The 25,475-nt window shown below is 34.8% G+C and overlaps 1 protein-coding gene across 1 annotated transcript in view; it reads left to right on the top strand.

The window, feature by feature from the left end:
* LOC140443752 (uncharacterized) overlaps window positions 1-25,475 on the top strand; it is a 255,377-nt gene that overhangs the window by 94,945 nt on the left and 134,957 nt on the right. The window contains exons 3-5 of the mRNA XM_072535170.1: window positions 5,209-5,335; window positions 10,031-10,131; window positions 24,327-24,483. Of these exons, the coding sequence (XP_072391271.1) occupies window positions 5,209-5,335; window positions 10,031-10,131; window positions 24,327-24,483 (385 nt within the window). The remainder of the gene's footprint in view (window positions 1-5,208; window positions 5,336-10,030; window positions 10,132-24,326; window positions 24,484-25,475) is intronic.

Raw genomic sequence — 25,475 nt, 5'->3', positions numbered from 1 at the left:
CGACTTTAAAATGATATTGCCAATATTGTTAAGTTGCGTTCCTGGGACAACTTTACTTGTAAGATAGTTCATTTGATTACATGAAATCAACTTTAACTTGAGAATATCTGTCAGAAAAGATCATAGCATGTATTTTTTTTTTTTTTTTTTTTTGTGGCATTGACTTTCGTCATTCAGCCAGTCTCGAAAGGTTATAATATATTCCTTAAAAAAGTATAGACAGATATAAGTACAGATTATTTCTCTCAGACAAATGCACAGCGATATCCCTAAAACGAAATAGACGAATAATTAATAGAAGAACACGTCGAAGGAAAATACAAGGACACTCGCTTCTCGTCTAGGGGTCCGTCAAGACATTTATTTTAACAGACAAACAATACTGGACCACGGATAAGGTATTGTTACATATAGGATAAACAAAGGGTACAAGTCTAATCCTATACACGCTCATGAAAATTTTCATGAACGAGTACCAGATTTATAAAGCTATGCATGTGTCTGACAAAAATTCTATAATTAAATTATATATTGTTACAGAACCTATGGCTAACAAAGACTGTATATTATATGGAGCGTATGTATTGCATTTAGTTAATTTTGTATACAGGGAGTTTAAATGCTGAATAAATTTAGGACATTCAAAGAAGATGTGATCGAGGTCACCTAGCTTGCCGCAATGTTTGCAACTATCATCATCGATGACTTTAATTTTAAATAAATGGCATGGGTAGCATGCATGTCCAAAGCGTATTCGATTTATAGTAGTAATATATTTACGAGGAGCTTTGAAATTCTGAAACCAGGTTGTTTGAGGTAGAGTTGGTTGTAAAGAGGTATACCTTTTAGAGTTTGTAGAACAGTAATGTTTCCATTGCTCTTTCCATCTAAGTTGCTGATTTTTTTTAAAAATCGTAGTAACATCTGATGTGTTAAGCATATATTTCAACGTAGAGCCAGTTGTTACACTCATTTTAGCCAAGTGATCTACATATTCATTGTGTTTGAGACCAATATGTGCTTTGACCCAAATAAATTTTATGTTGACTCCAGTCGATGATAAATGATACAATCGGTCTTTTCATAGCATGTAATTCGTCTTTAAAAAGACAAACACATGCCATGATGACAGTAAAAATCTCCTGTTAGTGATTCCATAGTAAATTATGAGGGAAAAACCATATAACAGTACCATAGATAAAATGATTATCAGAAACTAAAAGGATATTAAATAAATTCAACATTCAAAACAACAAACACATTGAGATCTATTTTGTCTAAAACCAAACCTAACAATGAACAAGAAAGAACAAAGAATTGCATTTACAAAATACCTTGTGAATGTGATCAGATTTATTTAGGTGAAACATCAAGGCCGTTAAATGTTAGAATAAGTGAACATCAATCTTATATTAAAAATACAGAATTTGATAGATCTCAAATATGTAAACACGCATGGGATAACGAATATAGGGTTCAATGGAATGATTCAAATATAGTCCTAAAAGAAACGGGTGGTAAAAAGAGAAAAATTAAAGAAGCGGCTCTAATTATGCTAAATGAGATCAATTGTGTCGAAAATTTCTCGGCAGAATGTAGTAGGATCTGGTTACTCATATTAAAAGAGGAAATTATTAAAAGAGAAATACCAGTATTAGTAAGTCGGTAACATATAGAGGATACATCATTTATGTTTTTTTTAAATAACATACATGTAAAGTCAGAATTTGGTGTTTATTAAAAGTAAACTAAATGCACGACCAAATACTTATGTACCATGTCGGGATATATTATGAGGTTTTTTCCTGGTTTTTCCCTCATAATTTACTATGGAATCACTAAGAGGAGATTTTTACTGTCATCATGGCATGTGTTTGTCTTTTTAAAGACGAATTACATGCTATGATTTTTTCTGACGGATATTCTTAAGTTAAAGTTGATTTCATGTAATCGAATGGACTATCTTACAAGTAAAGTCGTCCAAGGAACGCAACTCAGCAATATTGGCAATATCATTTTAAAGTCGTCTACTTTAAAATGTATATTATATGTCTGAATTGTCAATATAAAATTAAATTATTAGAAGAATTTTTCACCAAGTAACAAAAAAACAAAATTTGTTTATATAACATAATGTTCTCTCTTGTCGTTTCCTCATTGCTGAGGATCGTGATTTCCTACAATGCGAGCTGTCAATTCTCTCCATCTCTTGCGATTTTGGGCTGCTCTCATGGACTCGGAAAACGTCTCTCCAGTGGCTTTCTTTACTTGATCTGACCATCGGATAGGTGAGCGTCCTCTGCCTCTACGTCCTTCTACGTTTCCGCATACAATTAGTCTTTCTAAGTTGTCATTGTCTCTTCTCGCAATGTGGCCAAAAAACTTTAAAACATTTGCAAGACACTGAGAGGAGAGTCTGGTGTGAATGTTTAGCTCTTCGAGAATTGACTGATTGGATCTGTGCTCCGTCCACGAGACGCGTAGCATTCGTCTCCAGCACCACATTTCGAATGCGTCAATCCTTTTCCTATCCTCTGATTTTATTGTCCATGTTTCGGCACCGTAACTGAAGATTGAAAAAATGAGTGTCCGTACCAGTCTCATTTTGAGTTTTTTGGATAAAGAGCGATCCTTCCATATTTTTGACAGTCGACTCATCGCGTTCTTGGCCATCCCTATTCTTCTGCGAATTTCCGTATGGGAGGAGGCTGCATTGCTTAAGGAAGATCCTAGATACGTGAACTCGTCTACTTTCTCGAATTGATTTAGGGCGCCTGTTGTTTGGAGGATATTCGCGTGGTCCACAATCATGATTTTTGTTTTCTGATTATTAATCTTGAGCCCACACTTGTTGCTTTCGGTTTCTACTCTCTTTATCAGTGTCGACATCTCCTCTTCAGATGTTGCTATGAGTGTTGTATCGTCTGCGAATCTTAAGTTTGAGATCTTTTTTCCTGCAATGGAGATGCCGCCTCTCCATGCATCGAGTGCGTTCCTCATTATGTATTCTCCATATAAATTGAACAGGTCTGAAGATAGTATGCACCCTTGTCGTATACCTCTGCTGGTTTTAAAGGTATCAGATTGCTGGTTTTTTATTCTTATTTTAACTGAGTTATCTTCGTATAAGTTTTTAATTAATATTGCCAAATGATCTGGAACTCCCATCTCATGAAGAACTGTCCAGAGAACTTCCCACTTCACACAATCAAATGCCTTTTGGTAGTCTAGAAAACAGATTATTATTGGAATTTTAAATTCGCGGGCCTTTTCTATGAGCTGCCGCATATTAAGGATTTGCTCTCTCGTACCCTTCCCTTTGACAAAGCCTGCTTGTTCTTGGGGAATTTGTTTGTCTAAGTATTGTTGCAAACGGCGTTTAATGATTCTTAGTAATATAAATGGGAAAGCTTGGATGGGAAATCAGTGAGATGGTACGATAATTACTACACTTTGTAGTTGTTCCTTTTTTATGGATTGGTATGCACAATGATGTGCGCCATTCTCTGGGCCACTTTCCGCATCTCCAAATTTTATTACAAAGTTTCCACATTATGTAACATCCTTTGTCTCCCATGTTCTGAAGGAGCTCTTCCGTCATATCATCGCAGCCAGGGGATTTATTCTTCTTGAGGTGAGTTACAGCTTTTTCAATCTCGGACAGCAGAATTTCAGGTTCAGGGTTGTATGCGATGTTTTCGAGGGCTGAAGTGTGGCCTAGATTTACGTGTTCTTCCCTGTAGAGCTCTGAACAATAGTTTTTCCATGTTTCCAACACTCTGTCGATATCACTTATGATAATACCATGTTTGTCCTCTATTGCATAGTTCTTGGGTTTAAATTCTCTCTCAAGAATTTTCACTTTCCGGAAGAGGTCTTTGGTTTCATTTCGATATCCGTGATTTTCTATTTCTTGACAGATTTCAGAGATGTATTCTTGTTTGTCTTTTCGGCATCTTCGTTGAATATCTCTGGAGAGAGCTTTATATGTCTGTTGATCACAGGGGCCAACTTTAAGTTGCTTTCTTTGTTCAATCACTTTCCACATGTTTCTGCTGATCCACGGTTTAATGCTATTATTTATAGATGGTTGGCGACATTGGTTCACTGTTGTTACGATGGTTTCTTTAATATCTGTCCAGGCTTCATCCACACTTTGTTCTGCCTGATTGTTCTCTATTCTGGTTAGTGCTGGTTCAATTCTCTCTTTAAAGGTAGCTAATTCGGGGTCCGTTAGCCTAAAAGAACGGGGAGAAGCTTTGCGTATGTTCTTGAAACGTATTCTGTAATCAGCCATCAAGAGCTGGTGATTGCTTCCGCATTCTGCTCCTGGAAATGTTTTTGCGTTGGTAATTGAAGACTTCCATCTCGAACTGATCAGAATAAAGTCTATTTGATTTCTTGTTTTATCTCCAGGTGATTTCCAGGTATAGAGTCTACGCGGATGATGCTTGAAATGCGTGTTCATTACAGAAAATTTCCTTTGGTTGCAGAATTCTAATAGTCGGTCTCCTCGCTCATTCCTATCTCCTAGACCATATGGCCCTACAATAATCTTCATGTGGTCATCTAGATTCGTTCTTCCAAGTTTGGCATTAAAGTCGCCTAGTATCACCACTATGTCTTTGTTTGGTATTTTATCAAGTACACCTTCGAGAGCCATATGTTACATGTTACATAATGTTACATGTTAACATAACATACCGTTCTGACGAGACCTAAAGAGGTCGAAATACGTATAAGCGGTTGTCGCTGCCCTGTATCAAAACAAAAATCTAATACCGTCATTATGGTTTGTTACTTACTTCGTTTGGAGTACCAGAAACTGAATGCACTACGAATTTTGACCAGGATGAACGGCATGTGGAATGCAATTTTAGATTCCCTTGCCGAGTAATTTATCCAGCTGTTTGTTTCGCAAGTTTTAGGAAACACAGTGGTAAAAATTTGAATTCGGTTTCGCTAGGTAGAAATCGTTTGATTTCTCTTTTTGTTTTTAAAATTTGTTTAATTTACTAATGTTGTTATTTTAAGAACGATTTCTGAAGTGGAAATTGAAACGTCAATAAACGTACTTTAACCTTTAATTGTGGCTTATTCCCATTTAAATAGTAATTACTCTAACATGCCACAAGAAAATAGCTTCAGAACAATATAAATAATACTGTTATATATTTACAATAATTTGTATTTATTTTATATTTTTAGATGGCGTTGTAGATTTACTTAAAATAGCCAAACTACGTGATCAAGAACAAAAAATTACAGTGGTTGCAGGGAGGTGTATAAATAATACAAATAATTTGATCACACCATCATCAGTGGCAGCTCATAGGTAAGTTTAGTAAAATTGTGGTAATATTTTTGCAACTGCGCACATGATTATGAGAATAGATAGAAAAACCAAAGTTATTTAAATTCGACCCTAGTATCTTGACCTGACAAATGGTCATTAAATGTATGTCCTAAAAGTTTTGGCGCAAAATTAATTGGTTTTAATATTAACAAAAACAACATCATATTAAGTTGTCTTTGCATACAAAAGTTAGTTTACTTTGTTTACTGTCAGTTGAGATTTATTTATTTTGAAGTGTTTGCTTTAAGATGTCGTATAAATTAGATATAAGAAAAAGTATCTACAAGTTGGTTGGGAGGATACCCAAAGCTAAAATCTGTCGAATATTCCAGAATCAAAACATTTCACGCAGAACCATTTATAGTACAATAGCGAGGTGAAAGCTGAGAATACCAGGTCTGAATATCCTAAAAAGTGGAAGACTACGTCCATTTATCGAACAAAGGTCAAAGAGATTGGTCAGAAGAACAAAAAATCAGGTTGGACTATCAAGGAGACTAACTCGTCAATACAGATCTTTTAAGAGTACGATATCGTTGATATTGCGGAGGAATAGTCTTAAATATCGAAAGTGATGTAAGTGCTCCAAATACTCTCAACGACAACTCCTTTGTATACCAAGGTGTTGTCGTTAGCTGAGGCGGCTACACTTTTCCAATGAAAAAATTAAGTATTTTACTTTCAATAATTCTGAAATGAAGGGAAACGATGGGTTTTATATGAACGACATAAGAGAATGCCCTGAGAATATTAGATATAAACATAAATCGAAATTTGCAGATAAAATCCATATCTGTTGCGCAATTTCTATCAGTGGTGTATCTCGACCTTTTGTGTGAAGACTGAGGGTTGAAGCTTTGAATAGTCAGAGCTATATAACTGCTATAAATAGCTAAATTGTTTCAGTTTCTCCACGAGCATAATGCTAATGACGATATCATGTTTTGGTCAGACCTAGCATCATGCCATTACTCAAGAAATACCCAAAACTAGCTTTGACATACCACATATCTTTTATTCCCAAAACCGATAATCCTCAAAACTTGCCAAAGTCGTCCAATAAAGCATTTTTAGGCTTAACTGTCTATGAAGCGGAAAGAGGCAAGGAAGCCCAAGATGAAGGACAAGTAAGATGGCGAATTCACGAAAAACTAAGAGAAATTGATCTAAATTCCGTTCAGGACCTCATGAGAGACATTCGAAGACGTTTGGGCCTTGTAGAGTAGAATGAACTACTCCACATAATTCGATAGTATAGTTAACTTAACAGAGGAATAAGCGTAATATCATCAATAGAAAGGTTATATGGGAAGATACTGCGAGAAAAGATAGAGCAAGCGATAAAAGGCAAAATCTGGGAGGATCAGGCAGGCTTCACGGCAGGAAGATCATGCATAGACCACATATACACACTGAAACACCTGCTGGAAAAGAAAAAAGCAAAAAATAGAGATGTACATTTGGCATTTGTGGACCTGAGAAAGGCGTATAACTCTGTATCAAGGTCAGAACTATGGGAGGCAATGTACAAATTAGAAATGCAAACGGAACTCATAGAAGCTACAAAAGCTCTGTATAAAGAAAATAAAGTGTCCATTAAAATGGGAACAAGAATCATAGGAGACTTCACCACAACAAAAGGGCTCCTGCAGGGTTGTTCCACATCTCCAACCCTATTCAAAATATACTTAGAGAAAGCCTTGACTACATGGAAAAGAAAATGCGAAGGCATGGGAGTACCAGTACGGAACGAATACCTATATACGTTAAGCTTTGCAAACGATCAAGTAGGGATTGCACAAGACCAAGACGACCTCAGCTACATAATGAAGAAGCTACAAGAAGAATATACCAAGGCTGGCCTAGATATTAACCTCGCGAAAACAGAGTATCTATCTAAAAGTAAAGAAGACATAGAAGATCTACAGATTGATGACAACGTAACAATCAAAGGAAAGGATAAATTCAAATACTTGGGGTTTATAATCACGAAAAAGGCAACAATAAAGGAAGAAATTACACAAAGATTAGGACAAATAAGAACAGCCATCCGACAACTTAACTCAGTATGGTGGGATAGATACCTAGATATGAAGACAAAACACAGATTTATAAAACATTATTGCGAAGTATTATGACATATGGGGCTGAAAATTGGATCATAAACAAGAAAAACAGCAGTAAGATAGTAGCAACAGAGATGTAATGCCTGCGAAGATGCTGCAGAGTAACAGAATGGATATTAGAAGTAATGACGAAATAAAGTAAAGAACATCAATATAAACAGACATACTAACATATATAGAACAAAAAAGACTAAAGTGGTATGGACATGTAAGAAGAACTAGCGACGGCAGATGGATAAAGAGAATAACCGAATGGAGCCCCATGGGAAGGAGGAAAAGAGGACGACCCCGAAAATCCTGGAGGAACAAAATAGACGAGGCCATGAGTAAGAGAGACCTAAACGATGGAGAATGGGACAACAGAGAGAGATGGAAACGGTTGAGCGAGGGAAGGCAGTGAATACTGTAGAACCTTTAAGTATGGAGTTATAAATTTATGATAACTAGTTATTGTTTAAATAAATTTGTTCATTAAAAAAATCCGATAAATATTTTGTGCCAAAAATTTGAGGAGATACATTCCATAAAATATATATCGATGCAGGTTTCCTGCAATGATTTTTCACTCAAATATATCTGTATTAAATTATGAATCTCTATGTGGTTGTCTATCTCTATAAATCTATAAAAATTGTTTCCAAAGTCCATTTTAGAAAAATGCTTAATAAAATAATTTTCATTTAAATAACTTTTATCAACGCAACCTTATTTTGCTCTATTTAGATGAAATATTCATAAGGTATGAGCATCTGCTTTAGGAAGTAATCAAAATGCATGTGCCCGTAGCCTATCCATCTTTTCTGATTCGAAATGAGTAACTTCCTCCTCACCTCGTCTCATTCCCCTTGCCACATTATGGTGAATCTTTCTGTCTCTTATTTTTTTTTAATTTCCTTACTCTGTATTTATTTCTTTTCTTTGTACATTATTTCTCTTTCCTTCGCTAACATCTGCATCGAAACAAACCTGGTCTTAACTGTCAAGGCCTTGGTAGTCATTATTTTGTATGTACAATGCACATACCATCCCTAACAGACTCGTTATAGCTGCTTAGGTGCTATACGACTTTGTTAGAACTGATTTATTCCAGACCGAAGCCACGTAGAGGACTATCAGAATAATGAGCTCTCCAATGTTATGCTTGATCCCCGTAGCCCGTCTACTATCATTGTAGACCTACAAGTCACCAACTTTCATTTTGACTCAGAGGCACACTTAAGTTTCTCTCGAATTGTTTTGTAACCAGTCTCATTACTGCTCATTTTAATCTTATTTCGTTCCTTTTTCCGTTGTTAATTGAGAACTATGGTCTCGGTTTTACCCGCATCCAGGTATAGTCCACGTATCTTCATTCATTCTTTGACTTGGCTGCCTGTAGACTGCGCATCTAATATACAGCGTCTCTGTTCCACAGCGTGACCAACCGTCACGTTAATCACCACTTCTTTTTCTACAACTATTTTCCTCTCTGATAAATAATTACATTAATAAAGTACACTGAGTACTTCTCACTCATAAATTTCATTTTAATTTTAAGGTATTGAAAGCATTCCGGACATAAAACATTCCTTCTCCACCCTTCGCAATTCTCGGAAGACTTTCATGCTACTGTTATTTCTGAAACCATGCTGCTTGGGTGAAATGCCTCTTTCCTTCGATGACAGAATCTTCTTAACATCTTCTCGTATAGTTTATCTATGCACGATAGAAGGTAAACGAGCTCCGATTTCCCTCAATTTGTCGAAAATCGGTGGGTTCCATGCAGCGCGTTCATGTGTCTCAAGTAAGTCCAAGACTGCTGATGAGTCTCACGGCTTCACGCTCCAGTTCTTCGTTGGTACAAGTTACAGCTCGATCGGTTTTGGCATTCCACTGTACTTTGTACTTCTTATTTTTGAAGCGAAGCTTCATACTGGCGTTGTATTATTTTTTTCTATATAGTAAAATGCGGAGCTAGCGCCACAAGATATCGTCGTCATGGGTAGCGCGTTACAAAATAGCGGTTTTTCTCATCGATTCACTACCCTCGATTAATTCGTTTCTAATCATCATATATTTATTCTAAGCAGGTTTTAAGCAAAAACTGCATAAAAAATAACTAACAAACTACAGACATTAAATGAGAAGTAAAAAATTAAAAGAATATCTGTCAGTAATGGATTCGATTTGCAACGATTTTCAAAATTTAAAAGTCATTAATGTCATCCAATTATTAACAATATCTGTTTAAATTTTTGTGACATTTCTCGTTTTAAAATAATTTCATATAAATACAATTATTATTAGTTAAATTTACTATTAAATTATTTTTAATTTTAGTTTATTATTAATTCTAGTTTATTATTATTAATTTATTTATTAATTTTTACTGTTTCGCCTATTTTAACATCTTTTTTCTGTGTATTTGTGCTAATTTGCTGTAAAAAGAAACCAAAATTGTTACTTTTAAAAAGCTGTGATGATATTTTCAATTTAATTGCTTCCTTATAACAAGAAATTATAATTGCAATAAAATTTTTAAATAGTAAAATAATAAAATATATTTTAGATGGAGTAAAAAAACCCAAATTTTACTTGAAACTGAGGACTATTTTCCAAATGGTTTTCCAAAGGATTTCTCCATCCTGATTGTAGCTCGATCCACACCAGGTAAGTTTCGATTTTCTGGGATGAAAACTTACTTCTTTTTTAGGCGATTATATTGTTTGCCTTTTGCCCTTTCCCCTGAAATTTCTATTTCACGTAGCCAAAACAATTCCACCAAAACATAGATTTAATGACAAACTACAAAAGTTAAGTAAACCTAATACTAAAGTAGTAGTATTACTACCAAATAAAACTAACTTTATTATAAATGAATGCATATCAAGAGGTAAAAACTTCCATGTATTTTGTTCAATCTTTGTTGTGCTTGTTGAAAGGAGGTTGTTATTTCTTGTATCTCTTAAATTATAAGTATTAGTCGTCAAAAGTGGTCTTTCTTTTCTTAAAGGTCACATCATCATCGTAAATAAAACGTTTTCTTATTTTAAAGAGTACGCTCTGGTTTTCTAGAGTAGGTTCTAAAATGTGAATGATTTAAATTACTTACGTAAATCACTTCCATAAAATGACATGAATTGATGTTTTTTATAAAATTGCATAAAACTACAGATTTGATGGGAATGTGTTGCGTTTCAGTCATAGACACAAACTAAATATGCATTTTGCCTTGCAATTCTTAGAAGGCACAGATTAAAGCGGAATTCTTGAATTTGGTTTCGAAAATTAGTCTACGATTTTATTATCAGATGTCGCTACATTGCGTTATACGAAGCCATGTTAGAGTTGCTTCGTAAGACAGAAAAGATATATTTTCACGTTCAGAGCGATTCCGAAAGCCGTTCTGATGAGGCCTATTAGGCCGAAATACGTATAAGCGGATGCGCAAGCGCCCTGTACGTGAAATCAAATCTTAACTGTCTTTTCCTTTTTACAAACTAAATACTTTATTTAATGGAAAATAAATCCTTTGAAATAAATGGGATCCTGATGTTGAAATCCGAATTTAAATAACAAAATTTGCATTCATAAAAATCATAGCTAGTAAGGAACTTAATCTCAGCGTTGGCACGCTACCAATTGTTACGAATCGTCTACATGCTTTACGGAGTAGAAGAGTGGACGTTAAAAAAAGTAACTAAAAAATTTGGAACTGTTAGAAATTTGACTGTGTCGAAGCATATTGAGGATGCCTTTAATGGACAGTGTGACCAAAACAGACGTATTGGGACGACTATTACTTCTTTCGATGAATAGTTATAGGTAAATACCATTTCAGAATATTTTCAATAAAAAATGCTATGCACTATATAAATAAATAGTACCACTTGCCATTTACTTTCACACCTAGTCATAAGTATTATTTAATGTTTTTTTCTGTGGTCTTCCTCTTCTGTCATGGTCGCCAAAATACTTTCTGCTTATACGATTTTTTTTAGTTTACCACTAACTCTGTAACATCTCTCACTTAGGCTTTTTTTCTAATCTAATAAGTTTCTTTTGTAATATATAAGTTTTACTATATATATCCTATATTCTTCTTCTTCAGTGCCTTATCCGGTCCGGATGTTGGCGATCATCAAGGCTATCATGGTTTTGTTGACTGCTCTGCGAAACAGCTCCGCTGAGGTCATCCCAAAACATTGTCGGAGATTTTTCAACCACGAGATACGACGGCGTCCCGGTCCTCTTCTGCCAAATACTTTACCCTGCATAACAAGTTGAAGAATTCGATATTTTTCTTCGTTCCGCATCACGTGGCCGAGGTACTCAAGCTTGCGTTGTTTAATTAAATTAAGCACTTCTTTTTCTTTTGTCATGCGCTGTAGGACCTCAACGTTGGTGACATGGTCCACATAAGATATTTTTAGTATCCTTCTGTATATCCACATCTCGAAGGCTTCGATTCGTTTTTCAGTGGCTTGCGTCAGTGTCCAGGCTTCAACTCCATACAGTAACACTGGAAGAACGTAGCACCTCACTATTCGCATCTTGGTTCCCAAACTGAGATCACTGCAGCACAGCAAGGATCTCAACTTAATAAATGTAGACCGTGCCATTTCAATTCTGGATCTAATCTCTTGAGCGTAGTCCCATTGTACGTTGAGGGTAGTTCCGAGGTAAGTGAATCTGTCGACTCTCTGGATCTCTTCGCTACCTGCCATTAGTGCCCCGGGATCTAAATTTGTACGGCTGACAACCATGAATTTAGTTTTCTTAATATTAAGGTTCAGTCCGTATGTTACGCTCACAGTTCGCACTCGGTCTAGTAAGGCCTGCAGATCGTTTAGGCTGGTTGCTAGTAACACAGTGTCATCGGCGTAGCGGATATTATTGATGTATTCACCGTTCACTCGGATTCCCATGTCTAGGTTTGTGAGGGCTTCATTAAAAATCTCCTCAGAGTATATATTGAAAAGAGTCGGCGATAGCACACATCCTTGTCTTACTCCTCGCATGATCTTCACTTGGTCGGTCAGCTGGTCTTCGACCTTGACTTGAGCACGCTGGTTCCAGTATAAATTCATGATGATCCGAATGTCCTTCTCATCCAATCCAACTCTTTGTAGTGCGGTGACCATCTTCTGGTGCTGACAACGGTCAAAAGCCTTGGCGTAGTCAATAAAACAAATATAGACATCACAACTGACATCGCGGCATCTCTGAAGTAGGACTTGTAAGGTGAAAAGTGCTTCACGTGTACCCATAGAATTGCGGAATCCGAATTGCATTTCACCGACATTTTCTTCGCATTTCTTGTAAATTCTGGCATGTATGATTTTAAGAAAAATTTTAAGTGCATGACTCATAAGACTGATAGTTCGGAAGTCTTCGCACGTTTTCGCAGATCGTTTTTTTTTTGGTAGCGTTACAAATGTTGACAATAGCCATTCCTCTGGGATATTACCTGAATCGTATATGGCGTTGAACAGTTCAGTTAACTCCTTCGTGCTCACTTCATATCCTATATGGTGTTTTTAATTTTGATAATTGTTTGAACACTCACTGTTGGTCGTAAACACTTTAGGCCTCTGTGGTTTTCGATGACTTGCTCTATTAAGTTCTCGTTCCATTTTTTTATGTCGAGTTTTGGTTTTTTCTAATTGTAAGGGTTCATTTCGTATGCCACCGGATCCTGGAGCTTTTCTGGTTTTTAATTTACATAGGCTATGCTTAACATAATGATGAAGTCTCTTTTCAGAAGTCACGATTTACCACTTGGTACCAAAATCTCTGTCATTAGATGCTATGTATTTTCTACGTTATTATACGGAGTAGAGGCCTGGACACTTTCCGAAGCTTCTTTAAGAAAACTCGAGGCATTCGAGATGTGGTGTTACAGAGGTATTTTAAGAATTTCATGGGTGGATCGTGTGACTAATGTTGAGGTCCTACGTAGAATAGGCAAGGAATGCGAGATTATTAACACCATCAAAGAGCGCAAACTAGAATATCTTGGCCATGTTATGAGGAATGAACAGAGATACGGCTTGTTGCAACTCATTCTTCAGGGCAAGGTATTTGGAAAGAGAGGACCAGGGAGAATAAGAATATCTTGGCTTCAAAACCTGAGAAAGTGGTTTAATATATCGACAACCGGACTATTCAGAAAAGCAATAAGCAAAGTTAGGATAGCCATGTTGATCGCCAACATCCGGAACGGATAGGCATCGTAAGAAGACGAAGATGCTTAACATATTCAATTTTAAATATTGCTGGCTAATGTCATATTCAGACACATACCTTAGGTTACATTGACTGCTTTGTTCTGACTTCCGTCCTAACATGTCATTCTAGTTAGTTGCCATCAGCAAGTCCTCGTAGACACTTCGTCTCAGGATTAGCAACCTCTAGTGGAGTCTTACGTTGCCATGTATTTAGTGGATTTTGACATGTACATCTAGTAAGTATTAACCACACTTTTTGTAATTACCTTGGTCAAAATTTTAAATTTTATGTTTGAATTAATGTGTGGTTATACTTTTAGGATAGTACTGATGATGGAATATTAATTCCAAAACGTTCTGTGATGTAGCCCGATAGGGTTTTTAATATTGTACCTTTTATACAAGAATTTTAAAATAATTTTTTTTTCTGTTTCTGTTTTTTATATATTCTCAGGTGTACAAAAAGGGTGTACATATGTGAAATTATAAATATAATTTCAGTAAATGAGGACTGTATTACATAGGGCTGGTTCAAATAAATTAGGATATGTGGTAAAAGGTTATACAGATTATAGCAAATAAAAAATTTATACAAAGTCTTACCAATTCTTCTGCTGCACATACACACACTCGCGGTATTTAGAGGCTTCAGTCGCGGTTGTTCTTCATACGGGGAAACTGTCCGGTTACCAGTTTGTGAACACGTGTTTCGCGTATTAACACTTAGATCACGATGTAGAGCACATTTGCGTCTGTACACGATTTAAAATAGTACTTGCGGTATTTTTCGCGTAACTATAAGCGAGAGAGATAATTAGAGTGGAGAAAAAGCTTGGTAAGTCTGTACCAAGCGATAGGTAGCGATAGAGAGATTAACGGCTGCCTAGTGGGACTCAGCAGACGAAAGAGAGGACGACTGTTTCTAGCAACAGTCAGCAGTCAAGAGAGAATGTCCGTTATCATCGAGAGACAACAGGCAAGAGAGTGAGACTTTCTTTGCTATCTTACAACTGTCTGTATTTCTAATGGAGTGGGGTTAAAATGTGAGTAGGAAGGGTTGGAGAACGGGAAATAATTGTAAAATTGTGGTAGAATGGTAGCTAGTAATACAGCGAAAAAATGACATGATTTTTCGCATGTGAAAAAATTGAACATACTGGGGGCGGGCGAGAAGAGTTACGCCACTGGGATAGGGTATCAAATAGTTACTTCGAGAACGAGGGTGTGAGAGGAGTATTTGATTTTCGTGTATTAGTGGAGGAACAATGGATTTATTCCGAGAAGGGATAATTTTCAAAAAATTGACATGTACAGCACCTTCACAAGGTGTTGCAATTAATAATAAATCAATAGATTTTTGTGTAGGAATTTTATTGAAATGTAAGAAAGTGGGAGTGAATATATTCTGAGCTTGAATAGAGAGTTTATTAACCTGTCGTATATTTAGAGCATTTAAAGTTTCATGTTGAGAGATATCTTGAATTTGTATACGAGTTTGGGGAGGTATATTTGCCAATTCCGCTTGCACACCGCAAGAAGGCGGTACTTGAGTTAAGTTTTCAATAACCAATGGAGACAAATTGACAGTTTTTAGAATAGGAGCAGAGATTAAAATATTTTGTGTATGTAAAACTTGACTTGAAACCAAGGTATTGGATTCTTGTAATATTTGTGGGGGAGAAATGTTAAGAAGCACGGGAGATGCAGATATTACAGTTTCAGTAATCATATTTCGTTCTGGAGTATTTTGAAAAGTGACTGTTTGTGCTGGTAACACATTTTTTAAGAGAGGCTGGCCTATTACATCTTGAGTACTAATGTTATTAGAAGTGTTTTTATAAGTCGGCTTTTGAAGCTCTTGCGTCTGAGCTTGAACATTTGCAGAACTAAACGAAGTACTTATAGTTATTTCTTTCATCTCTTTGAACTGATTGGGGAGGGAGTCAGAGTAAAATGTATTTTTAACTTCTTTTTGGCCATTTATATTCAAATCAGTACTTTTAACAATGTGTTTACTGGAAGTATTCGCCTTAAATTTTGTATCAAATTTAAAAGCCTGTTTAGCTTCCAGTTTTTCTTCTAAGAAACATAAAGCATCCATATATTTTTCATAAGTAATATCTACTTCCTCACTTTCGAGAATAGTTTCGTCGTCAGCCAGGTTTTCCAAAGCATCCAAATACGATTTAGAAGCTGCCCTAAGCTGAGTAATATATTCTCTAATTCTACAATTAGAGAGGCCTTTTTCATTTGAACTAACAACGTTCGCAATTCTGGCGATATTTCTTTGTGAAACGTGCATTGCATAAAAATATTCTGCAATTTCTGCCATTTTGAATTGGAGTATATTATAGTTATATAGAGTGTAATAAGAGTGTACAAGTCAGAGATGAATGAGAAAGAGAATAAAACCTAGCGACTCTTGGAAAGAGTACAAAGAGCAGAGAAAAAATATGTATATAAGAGTGTAATGAGATTATCAGTTTCTTGTTTCTTTTTTGTGTGCAAATTATATTTGGTGTCGTGAATTTAATTTAAATTAACACTGAGATAATTTTAATTGATTTAATAAAGCAATTAATATGCAAATACTTTCTAAGAGCAGAGATTATTGTAAAAATTTAGTTTGTGTCATCAAGCGATTTGAATAAAGCGATTATTATGCTAGGGATTAATGACAATAACAGCGGAGAATTCTTGTAAAAATTTATTATTCAGAACAATAGGACAAAATCCCAAATTATTTACCTAGATATGTACCTATGGCGAAACGTGCCAGAGAACAATACAATTAGTTGGGATTATAATGGGTATCTTTGGTTGACAAAAAGGGCTGGAATTTTTACTACGTCACAGGTATCTATCAATGGGTAATTTTACCTGACTTTCTAACGTCCTTTAACAATAGAATCATAAAATTGGAATTTACACAGATAAGAATTATTAAACAACGATCTATCAATATATCGATTTATCAATACATACGTATATACATATATATCAAAGAACATATACACATATATAGAAATACATAATTTCGAAGGACCAAATCTAATGAGATTTACAGCAGAGATAAGATTTATCTGAACCGAATTAGATCAAAATATGTTCAATCGAGCATGAGATAAAACAGAGAGAATGAGGATTTACATATGACTCAAAAGTGTACCAAACTATGTAGAATCAAGATGTGAGACAGAGAGATAGAGAGTGAGAGAGAGATTATGATTTATATCCGACTCGAATAGACCACAATATGTACAAAAAGGGTGTACATATGTGAAATTATAAATATAATTTCAGTAAATGAGGACTGTATTACATAGGGCTGGTTCAAATAAATTAGCATATGTGGTAAAAGGTTATACAGATTATAGCAAATAAAAAGTTTATACAAAGTCTTACCAATTCTTCTGCTGCACATACACACACTCGCGGTATTTAGAGGCTTCAGTCGCGGTTGTTCTTCATACGGGGAAACTGTCCGGTTACCAGTTTGTGAACACGTGTTTCGCGTATTAACACTTAGATCACGATGTAGAGCACATTTGCGTCTGTACACGATTTAAAATAGTACTTGCGGTATTTTTCGCGTAACTATAAGTGAGAGAGATAATTAGAGTGGAGAAAAAGCTTGGTAAGTCTGTACCAAGCGATAGGTAGCGATAGAGAGATTATACGTCTGCCTAGTGGGACTCAGCAGACGAAAGAGAGGACGACTGTTTCTAGCAACAGTCAGCAGTCAAGAGAGAATGTCCGTTATCATCGAGAGACAACAGGCAAGAGAGTGAGACTTTCTTTGCTATCTTACAACTGTCTGTATTTCTAATGGAGTGGGGTTAAAATGTGAGTACGAAGGGTTGGAGAACGGGAAATAATTGTAAAATTGTGGTAGAATGGTAGCTAGTAATACAGCGAAAAAATGACATGATTTTTCGCATGTGAAAAAATTGAACATCAGGTTCTTTTTAATTTCTTGTGCTTCAACACGTTTCTCTTCATTTTCTTCGCTTTTTTTCTTGTTTTCTTCTTTTTTCTTAATTATATTCTCCATCTCCTTTTCTTTTCTCTTAGCAATTATATTCTCAGTAAGCCAGCATTTACATGTCAAGACACTTAAGACATATTCTCTCTTTTTAGATTTCTCATTTATCTTTGTCTGATAATATATTGATTAAAATCCGCAAACTGATTGTCGAAACCAAATTCAGATTTCTCTTTAATTTAAGGCAAAACAGACGTTGATAAAGATGTAATTAGAGACATGGGGAATCTAAAATTGCATTCCACAACATATCTCCTCAACTAAGCAAAAATCCTTAGCGAATTGGTTTCTAGTACTCACAAAGAGTATACTGAAATAAAAGGAAAGACATATTTCATCCTAAAAGGAATCTTCGGAGCGGCTATTTACAAACGCTCTGAACGTGAAAACAATATTTCCTGTCATAGTAGAAGCAACACTAAATTGGCTTCGATATGGACGCAATAGCGATATCTGATTATAAATCCGGAAACTAATTGTCAAAACCAAATTCAGATTTCTGCTTTAATCTGTGCCTTCTAAGAATTGCAGGGCATACGTATAAGCGTATATACATGAGCACTATAAGTGAAATCAAATCTTAACTGTTTTTCCTTTTATTGCTTAAAATGTTTATTTTATTGCTAGGTCATTCTAAAATTTTACTATTATTCGTATTATTTTGCTTAAAGTATATAATTTACATTACGTTACTTTTAACATTGATTGTAGCATCAAAGTCTGAATTATTATTCATTTATAGTTTTTGTTTAACTATTTTTTCTGTTTTTGTAATACTACACCTGCTAAGTTTTGGTAACGTTTCAATTAGGTCAACTGATATTTGAAGTAACCCTTGGAATTTATTGGAACTGGAAATTTAATTATGGAAAATAATTTATTTATGGACATAGACATATAACACAAGATAGACTGACTTCTGCAATACAGTCGCGTTCCCCCAGTGCGACAGAGAAATCTGACCCAAAGCAGTTCTTGCATCTCTTTCTAATGGACCGGGTTTATTGACCAGGTGACCTAAATGACCAATAAGAAGGTTACGTGGTCGATAAACCCGATCCAACAAAAAGAGGCGTAGCACTGGGAGACAAAATGATAAGGTAGCAGTCAGTCTATTTGTATTATTAGTCTATGGATTCCACATAAGTGGGCGCTTTACCGCCCTTCCACTCAACCTAAGAGGTTTATTGTGGCTCATTCCTAGGTTAGAGTTGCCCTTTAGTCCAGCCTTTTTAACAAAGTCTATTATGACCTTCGGTGACACTTCTACAAAGTCGTAGGGCTCTAGTTAATAATGCTCAAATGTATTGATTCTTATCCTATCCAGCTATGGGCAGTTGCACATAACGTGCTCCGCCGTCTCGTCATTAGCCTGACAGAATCTGCAATTCGCACTTTCTGCCAGTTATGTGATTTTGTTCATGTAGCCCTTGAGGCGACAGTGTCCTGTTAGGAGACCTACGATAATACGCAGATCGCCCCTATTCATATCTGGTAGATCTTTGGATCTCTTTTTCGAAATGTATAAAATATATAAAATCCTTTAAATGTTTAAGACCCACTTGTTCGAATCAGAGGCAACGTTTCATCCGTTCCACCTAGTTCGATACTATTTTTTAGGTTGTGCTTCTTGCTATGCTAATGACAGGTTTCGGGCCTACGAATGTGAAACCTTATATCCTGGCTATCAGAAATAATTTTTATAGATTTGTTCCTGCAGTTCCTCGTGATTAGTTTCTGCAGGTACATTTCTGTAGCTTAGATATCCGCTTGGGAGATAGTAAAGTGATTACCTAAACATTCATCAAGCCTACTACACTCATAGACAAAAATATCGAATATTTTGGAATTTTCAAATTTTTGTTTTTTCAAAATAAATTCTGGTCAATTCAGTCGTTTATTATAAAATAGAGTTTATTTTAACAATGTTTAATGTACAATTTTAAGTTTTTATGCGGAGAATATTGTGAAAAAAATAAATGTTTAATATTAGGTAAATAAGGTTATTTTACTCTAAACTTAAATGATAATTTAAATTGCTTAAGTGGTTTAAACAGAAAGAAGTGCATGATCAGTAACGAGTATTCCCCCCTCTAGCTCTTATTACTGCTTGCATCTTTCTCAGCGTGCTTGCAAGTAAATTTTGGACATATCCTTGGGAAATTGCATTCCATTCATTCTGTGCAGCAAGCCGAAGCTGCTCTATCGTATTTTAAACGGGATTTCTTTGTCGTATGATGCATTTTAGGGCATTTAAATCTGGGCTAGACGGTGGCCAATCCAATCTTTGAATTTGGACCTCATCAAGATAATTACTCACTATGGCAGCGGCATGTGGTCGAGCATTATCGTGTATTAACGTGAATCTTTCGTATCGGATGTAACCAATATGTGACAAAACATGATCTTGCAGGATGTTTTAAACGTAAGAATCACCAGTCATCCTTCCAATTACTTCCACAAGTACGGTACGTACCTCCCAACTAATACCTTCCCAAATAATTATGCCATCTACTTCAAAACTAACGGTCTGGGCGAGACTTCAGCTGGCAAATCATTCTCCAACTCTTTTGAGAAAAGAACGTTTTTCCAGTTGTCGATATTCCACTAAATATGTGTTCTTGCAAATTCAAAACGACAAGCTTTATGATTTTGGAGAAGACATGGAACTTTGGCGGAGCCTCTGGGCTTTAAGTTTGCTTTTTTTGATCTTCGTCTAACTGTTTGTGAGCTCATATTAACTTGTCTAACATTTAATAGTTCATTTCTGAGGTGCATCGATGTCAATGAACGATTTCGTGTAGAATTAAGAACCAAATACCGTCATCAATTGCGGTTGTGCACCTTGGGCGCCCTTGACCAGGCCTTCGTACAAAATTTCCTGTTTCGCGGTACCTTTTTAGAGTATTTAAAATTATAGATTCAGTTCTGCTGAGACGTCGTGCGATACCTGTTTGTGCATATCCTTCCTCGTATAAAATTACAATATGTGCTACTTGGACTTCATCGCAGTGCCGAATTGGTGGGATACTTGTTTTAAACTTAGTTAAATTAAAACAATATTTAATTAAACTTAATAAATTAAACTAAAAATAACCGAATTAGTATGATTTTTCATTTCCGTCAAGGAAGGATTTTTATGATAAAATGTACGAATGACACTAACCACTGAATAAACGTCAAAATAAACATCAAAATATTTTAAATCAGTTGAGTACATCATCAGCATAATATATGAGTATTATCAGTAATCTAAAATTATTTTGAAATAATAGTGACTACAAAAAAAAAATGGAAAATTCCAAAATATTCGATATTTTTGTCCATAAGTGTATTTTTGGATCTCCTTCGTATGCCCTAGCTACAACTTTTTCAGCTATTTTAGAGGGATCTGTATACCAGCATTGATCTGATATTATCAAATTAGTTTTATTCGACTCCCATTTATCCCTTCCTGGAAAGAGGACGACTTTTTAAAGCTATATTAAGATTTAAATGCATCTGGCACCATTTCCAACTGGGTGATTTTTAATGATCTCTCCAGATAAGATTCAGGTATCCTTTTGTCTTACTTCCTGGTAAATTATTGGCCTTCCGTATGCTTCTACCGTCCCCTCCTTTTCCATCCATATATGTAATAACGTCCAAGGGAGGTTAAGCATGACCTTTATGGAGGCGGTTGTATATTTTCTTCTGCAGTTTACGTTATGTATATTAACATTGTATTTTGACATTTTCTTTGCATTTTCTGTCTCTTCTTACTGGAGTTATCGTAAACTTTTCTTGTAATCATTTTTTTGCAACCAGTTTATATTGTTCTGAAGCTATTTTCTTGTGGCATTTTAAAGTAATTACTATTTAAATGGGAATAAGCCACAAATAAAGGTTAAAGTACGTTCATTGTATTTAAAATACTTTAAAGTATTTTAGTGGAAATTGAAACGTCAATTAACGTACTTTAACCTTTAGTTGTGGCTTATTTCCATTTAAATAGTAATTAACCAGTTTATATTCGATTCTGAAACTCTATTTTTAGTTTTTTAGAGTCTTTCAGTGATTCTTTCTAGATTAGTGGTATTTTTAATACAAAATTATGCAGTTATCATCCAATCATCAATATGCAGTCTAACATTGACTGTTGACCTTCTAGGTATGTTGTGGTTTGTGGTCTTTAAAAGACAAAAGGTTATAGGTCAAATGTAAAACTGTATTAAGTGTTGCAATTACTTATCTTTGTACCTAAATAATTGACATTAATTTTTTACAATATTTTTTTTATCTTTAACTTTTGGTGGAACGGATTGCTATTAAATGAGCATTGCCGTTAATCGTTTTGAAAAAAGTAAAAGAAGTTGAATTGCTCATCTCCAGGAGACATTTAAGATTTAAATTGGTGTTGCCTTTTTATGTGATATTAATGAGACTTCTATTCTCTTTTGTTAAGAATACGGCGACTAACAACTTGTAAGTAGATTAACCTACCGTTTCAATTTTTTAAACAAGAAAAGCTTTGACGAAGGACTACGAAGTTTGGCTGTCGGCACTGACTTGAATAATTAAAAATATTCATTATGCAGTGGTTGCCGTTAAATTATTTTAAAAAGTAATAATTTTCTAACGAATTTTTTGTCTATTATTATGTGTACTAGTTTTTTTAATGTTGATCTAAATTAATAGTTCTATCATTATGTCTATACGGACTGATTAGCATCTAGGCATATGTGACTTTAATTGCAAGTTATACTTCCTGTTATAAATGCCATTAAGAACTTTGTATTAGTATTCTCAATCTCTAAGTTTGCATATATTCTGGAATATGTCGTTTCCAAAAGTATTGCTATGATATAAAACACGAGGTTTATTTGATTATTTATTGATACGCTCAACAGGCTTATAGCATTTATTTATTTTAATCCAAATTTAAATTTAAGTATGATGATGATTAAGATTAAGTATTTCTCCGTTCACTTCTGTTTTGTACTTTACTTTTCCAGTCACTCACCTTCACGTGCTTAAGTTCTTCATCCACTTTATTAATCCACCTCGTTCTGGGCCTACCTCTTCCTCTGGGACCGATTCTTGGTCATAACTAGTTTATGCATTGTGTTCGCTGACATTTTTTTCTACATGTCCCAACCATCTGATCCTATACGACTTGAAAAACCTGGTGATTAAAGGTTCTTTGTACAGAGCCATTAATTCGTTAATGGTACTTCTCTCCTACCCTTCTGTCTTACTTCCTCCGAATACGCATTCCAATATTTTTCTTTTCCCTTTCCAGAGTATCCCCTTTCTTCGTATTTAAAGCCCATGCCTCGCAGTTATATGTTACCTACTGTGAGTCTAATTACTGTGTTGTGATTTGTCTCCTTTCTAAAATACAGATAGCGGGCCAGACTTTAGAGCTGGCTAAGTTCTATACTAATGACTAGACTTGGATGAAATAATCCTTCGTCGAAACAATTTTTAAGTCGAAATGGTTATAATAATGCTTGATGAACTTAAAGGGATTTTACAGTACAGAAAAACTAGAAATTGATGACCATGTTATCTACTTCTCTGGAGGAGAAAATAACTGTCCTCGACAATATGGCGTCGCATTTATCATACACAAAAACATTGATGAATCTCTAGAAAAATTCATCCCCTACTCCGAAAGGATAGCGATACTTCAACTTAAATATAAAAACACTATACTTAATCTAATACAAGTACATGCACCCACAATAGATAAAGAAGACAATAATCAAAAGATTGTAAGGAGTTAAATTGATTTTGCTTTAACTACTCATATATTACAATCAAGTACCTATCCAGAGTGCAAAAAACTATCCAGGTATGAACGTATGATAGCCACGATCCAGTCGTTATCAATCTCAGACGAAAACTAAAAACAATACGCCGAAACAAACCAAAGTGCAATTTTAAAATACTTCGAAACGAAGCTAATAAAGAAATGGGAGCAACCAAACTTAATAAATATCTGAAAAATAGCAATCATAACAGTAGACGAAGAAATAGAAAATATATGGCAAATCATAAAAAATACTATAGTTGCAGTACAAAGAGAAGAACTTAACAATACAAAAAACAAAAAAAAAAGAAAGAAGTAGAAAGAAAGTATGGGAGTAATTTATCGAAAAATCATTTGCGTACGACAAACCTAAATTGCAACAGACATCGACGTGGACAATTAAGACCCCCAATCCTAGACATAGAGGCAAAACATGTGATACAATGTGCAAAGAATTGGAAGCTTATTGACCAGACGAAATAAAATAGATATTATAAAACTAATCGATGATAACAACATAAAACGACTAACATATTTTTTTAAGAACATATATGAAAGTGACGTAACACCAAAGGAATGGGTTGACTCTAGCTAGGCTAGAATTCTAGATATACCAAAGAAAGCTAGTTCCCGCAAATGCGACGAACTTAATGAGTCACATGATAAATATATTCTTAAATATTTTACATTTTATATTACGTAAATAATATGTTCTCAAAGATCATTAAATCTGGTAATAAATATTTAAAATAAATATTTCGATATTCTTTAAATAAATGTTTTATTTTTATTTTAGGTCCAGCATATCCACTCTTTACATTGTTTACTGAATACGGGGATGAACAGCTCTATGTTACTCTGGGTGATGATTTAAGTCTTTATTACGAAGATAATGACGAATTACCCGAAGAAGATAATCTCATGAATTTTGGAGCAACTGTAAATGATGGAAAGTAAGTCCAGAAATAAAAGCAAATTAAAAAAAAGGATTTTTTTTATTTTAAAAAAATAATGTTTTGTTCAGTAATCAAATAAAACATAAAAACAGTGTTGTTAAGCCTTGGAATATCCTAAACAATACATATTCGCTGTAATATAAATTTCCTTATAAGAGAAATTTTAAACTAATATTCTAATAATCAAACGACCACCTTTACCAGTTGGAAATTTTAATTCAGTAAATAAACCTTCAGTAAACATCTGACAAGCATTTGAAACCTGTTTATCTTATTAAACTGTGCTTAAAAAATTGCCTCAAACTCTCTTAAACCTATTTGAATATACAGAATGCATCTATGGGATTCAAAGTTTGACTCTAACCTCAAAATTACCCCCAGAGATTATGGTCCAAGAATACTACCCAATTCACCGTGGTTTGTAGCAAAACGTATAATTGTACATAACTTGCAAGTGTCATGTTAGAGAAAAAATTAAAAACAGTAATGTTATTTTTCCCTTCTTTTTCCCATTTTTATATATAGTCTATCTGTTTTTCAACTTAGCTCCAATATATTAGGATTCCAGAGTTTTCGTGGTAGTTTCACTAATCGCCACCTCACTGAAGAACGATCTTTCGTTATCTTACTACTTTGTTTTTAGTCATTATATTTGTATAGTTATTCCAATCTTCTTTTTTTCTTATCCGTTAACTTTTTTCTGCATTTCAGTAGTAGGTCACGTTTCCGCAGTGTGGGTCATTTTTGGCATAAAAATTTTTGTGTAAATTCTGTTTGGTCTCTATACCTTCAATTTGCACCTCAGCAGGTCCTTTAATACAACCATGCGCTTTGTGTTTTCTGGTAAAATTATCATATTCAATTTATTAGCAATTTGTTAAATACGTATAGCTATCTTTGTAACTTGTTTTGACTTTTGGCAATTATATCCACAACCAAATTCAACAATAGAGGACTCAAGGAATTCCGTGTTTTATTTCAGTGGTAAC

Source organism: Diabrotica undecimpunctata, chromosome 6 (genome assembly GCF_040954645.1).
Source record: "Diabrotica undecimpunctata isolate CICGRU chromosome 6, icDiaUnde3, whole genome shotgun sequence".
NCBI classification, from domain to species: Eukaryota; Metazoa; Arthropoda; class Insecta; order Coleoptera; family Chrysomelidae; genus Diabrotica; species Diabrotica undecimpunctata.
Note: the sequence above shows the minus strand (reverse complement) of the source record. Positions and strands in the feature narration are given on the sequence as shown.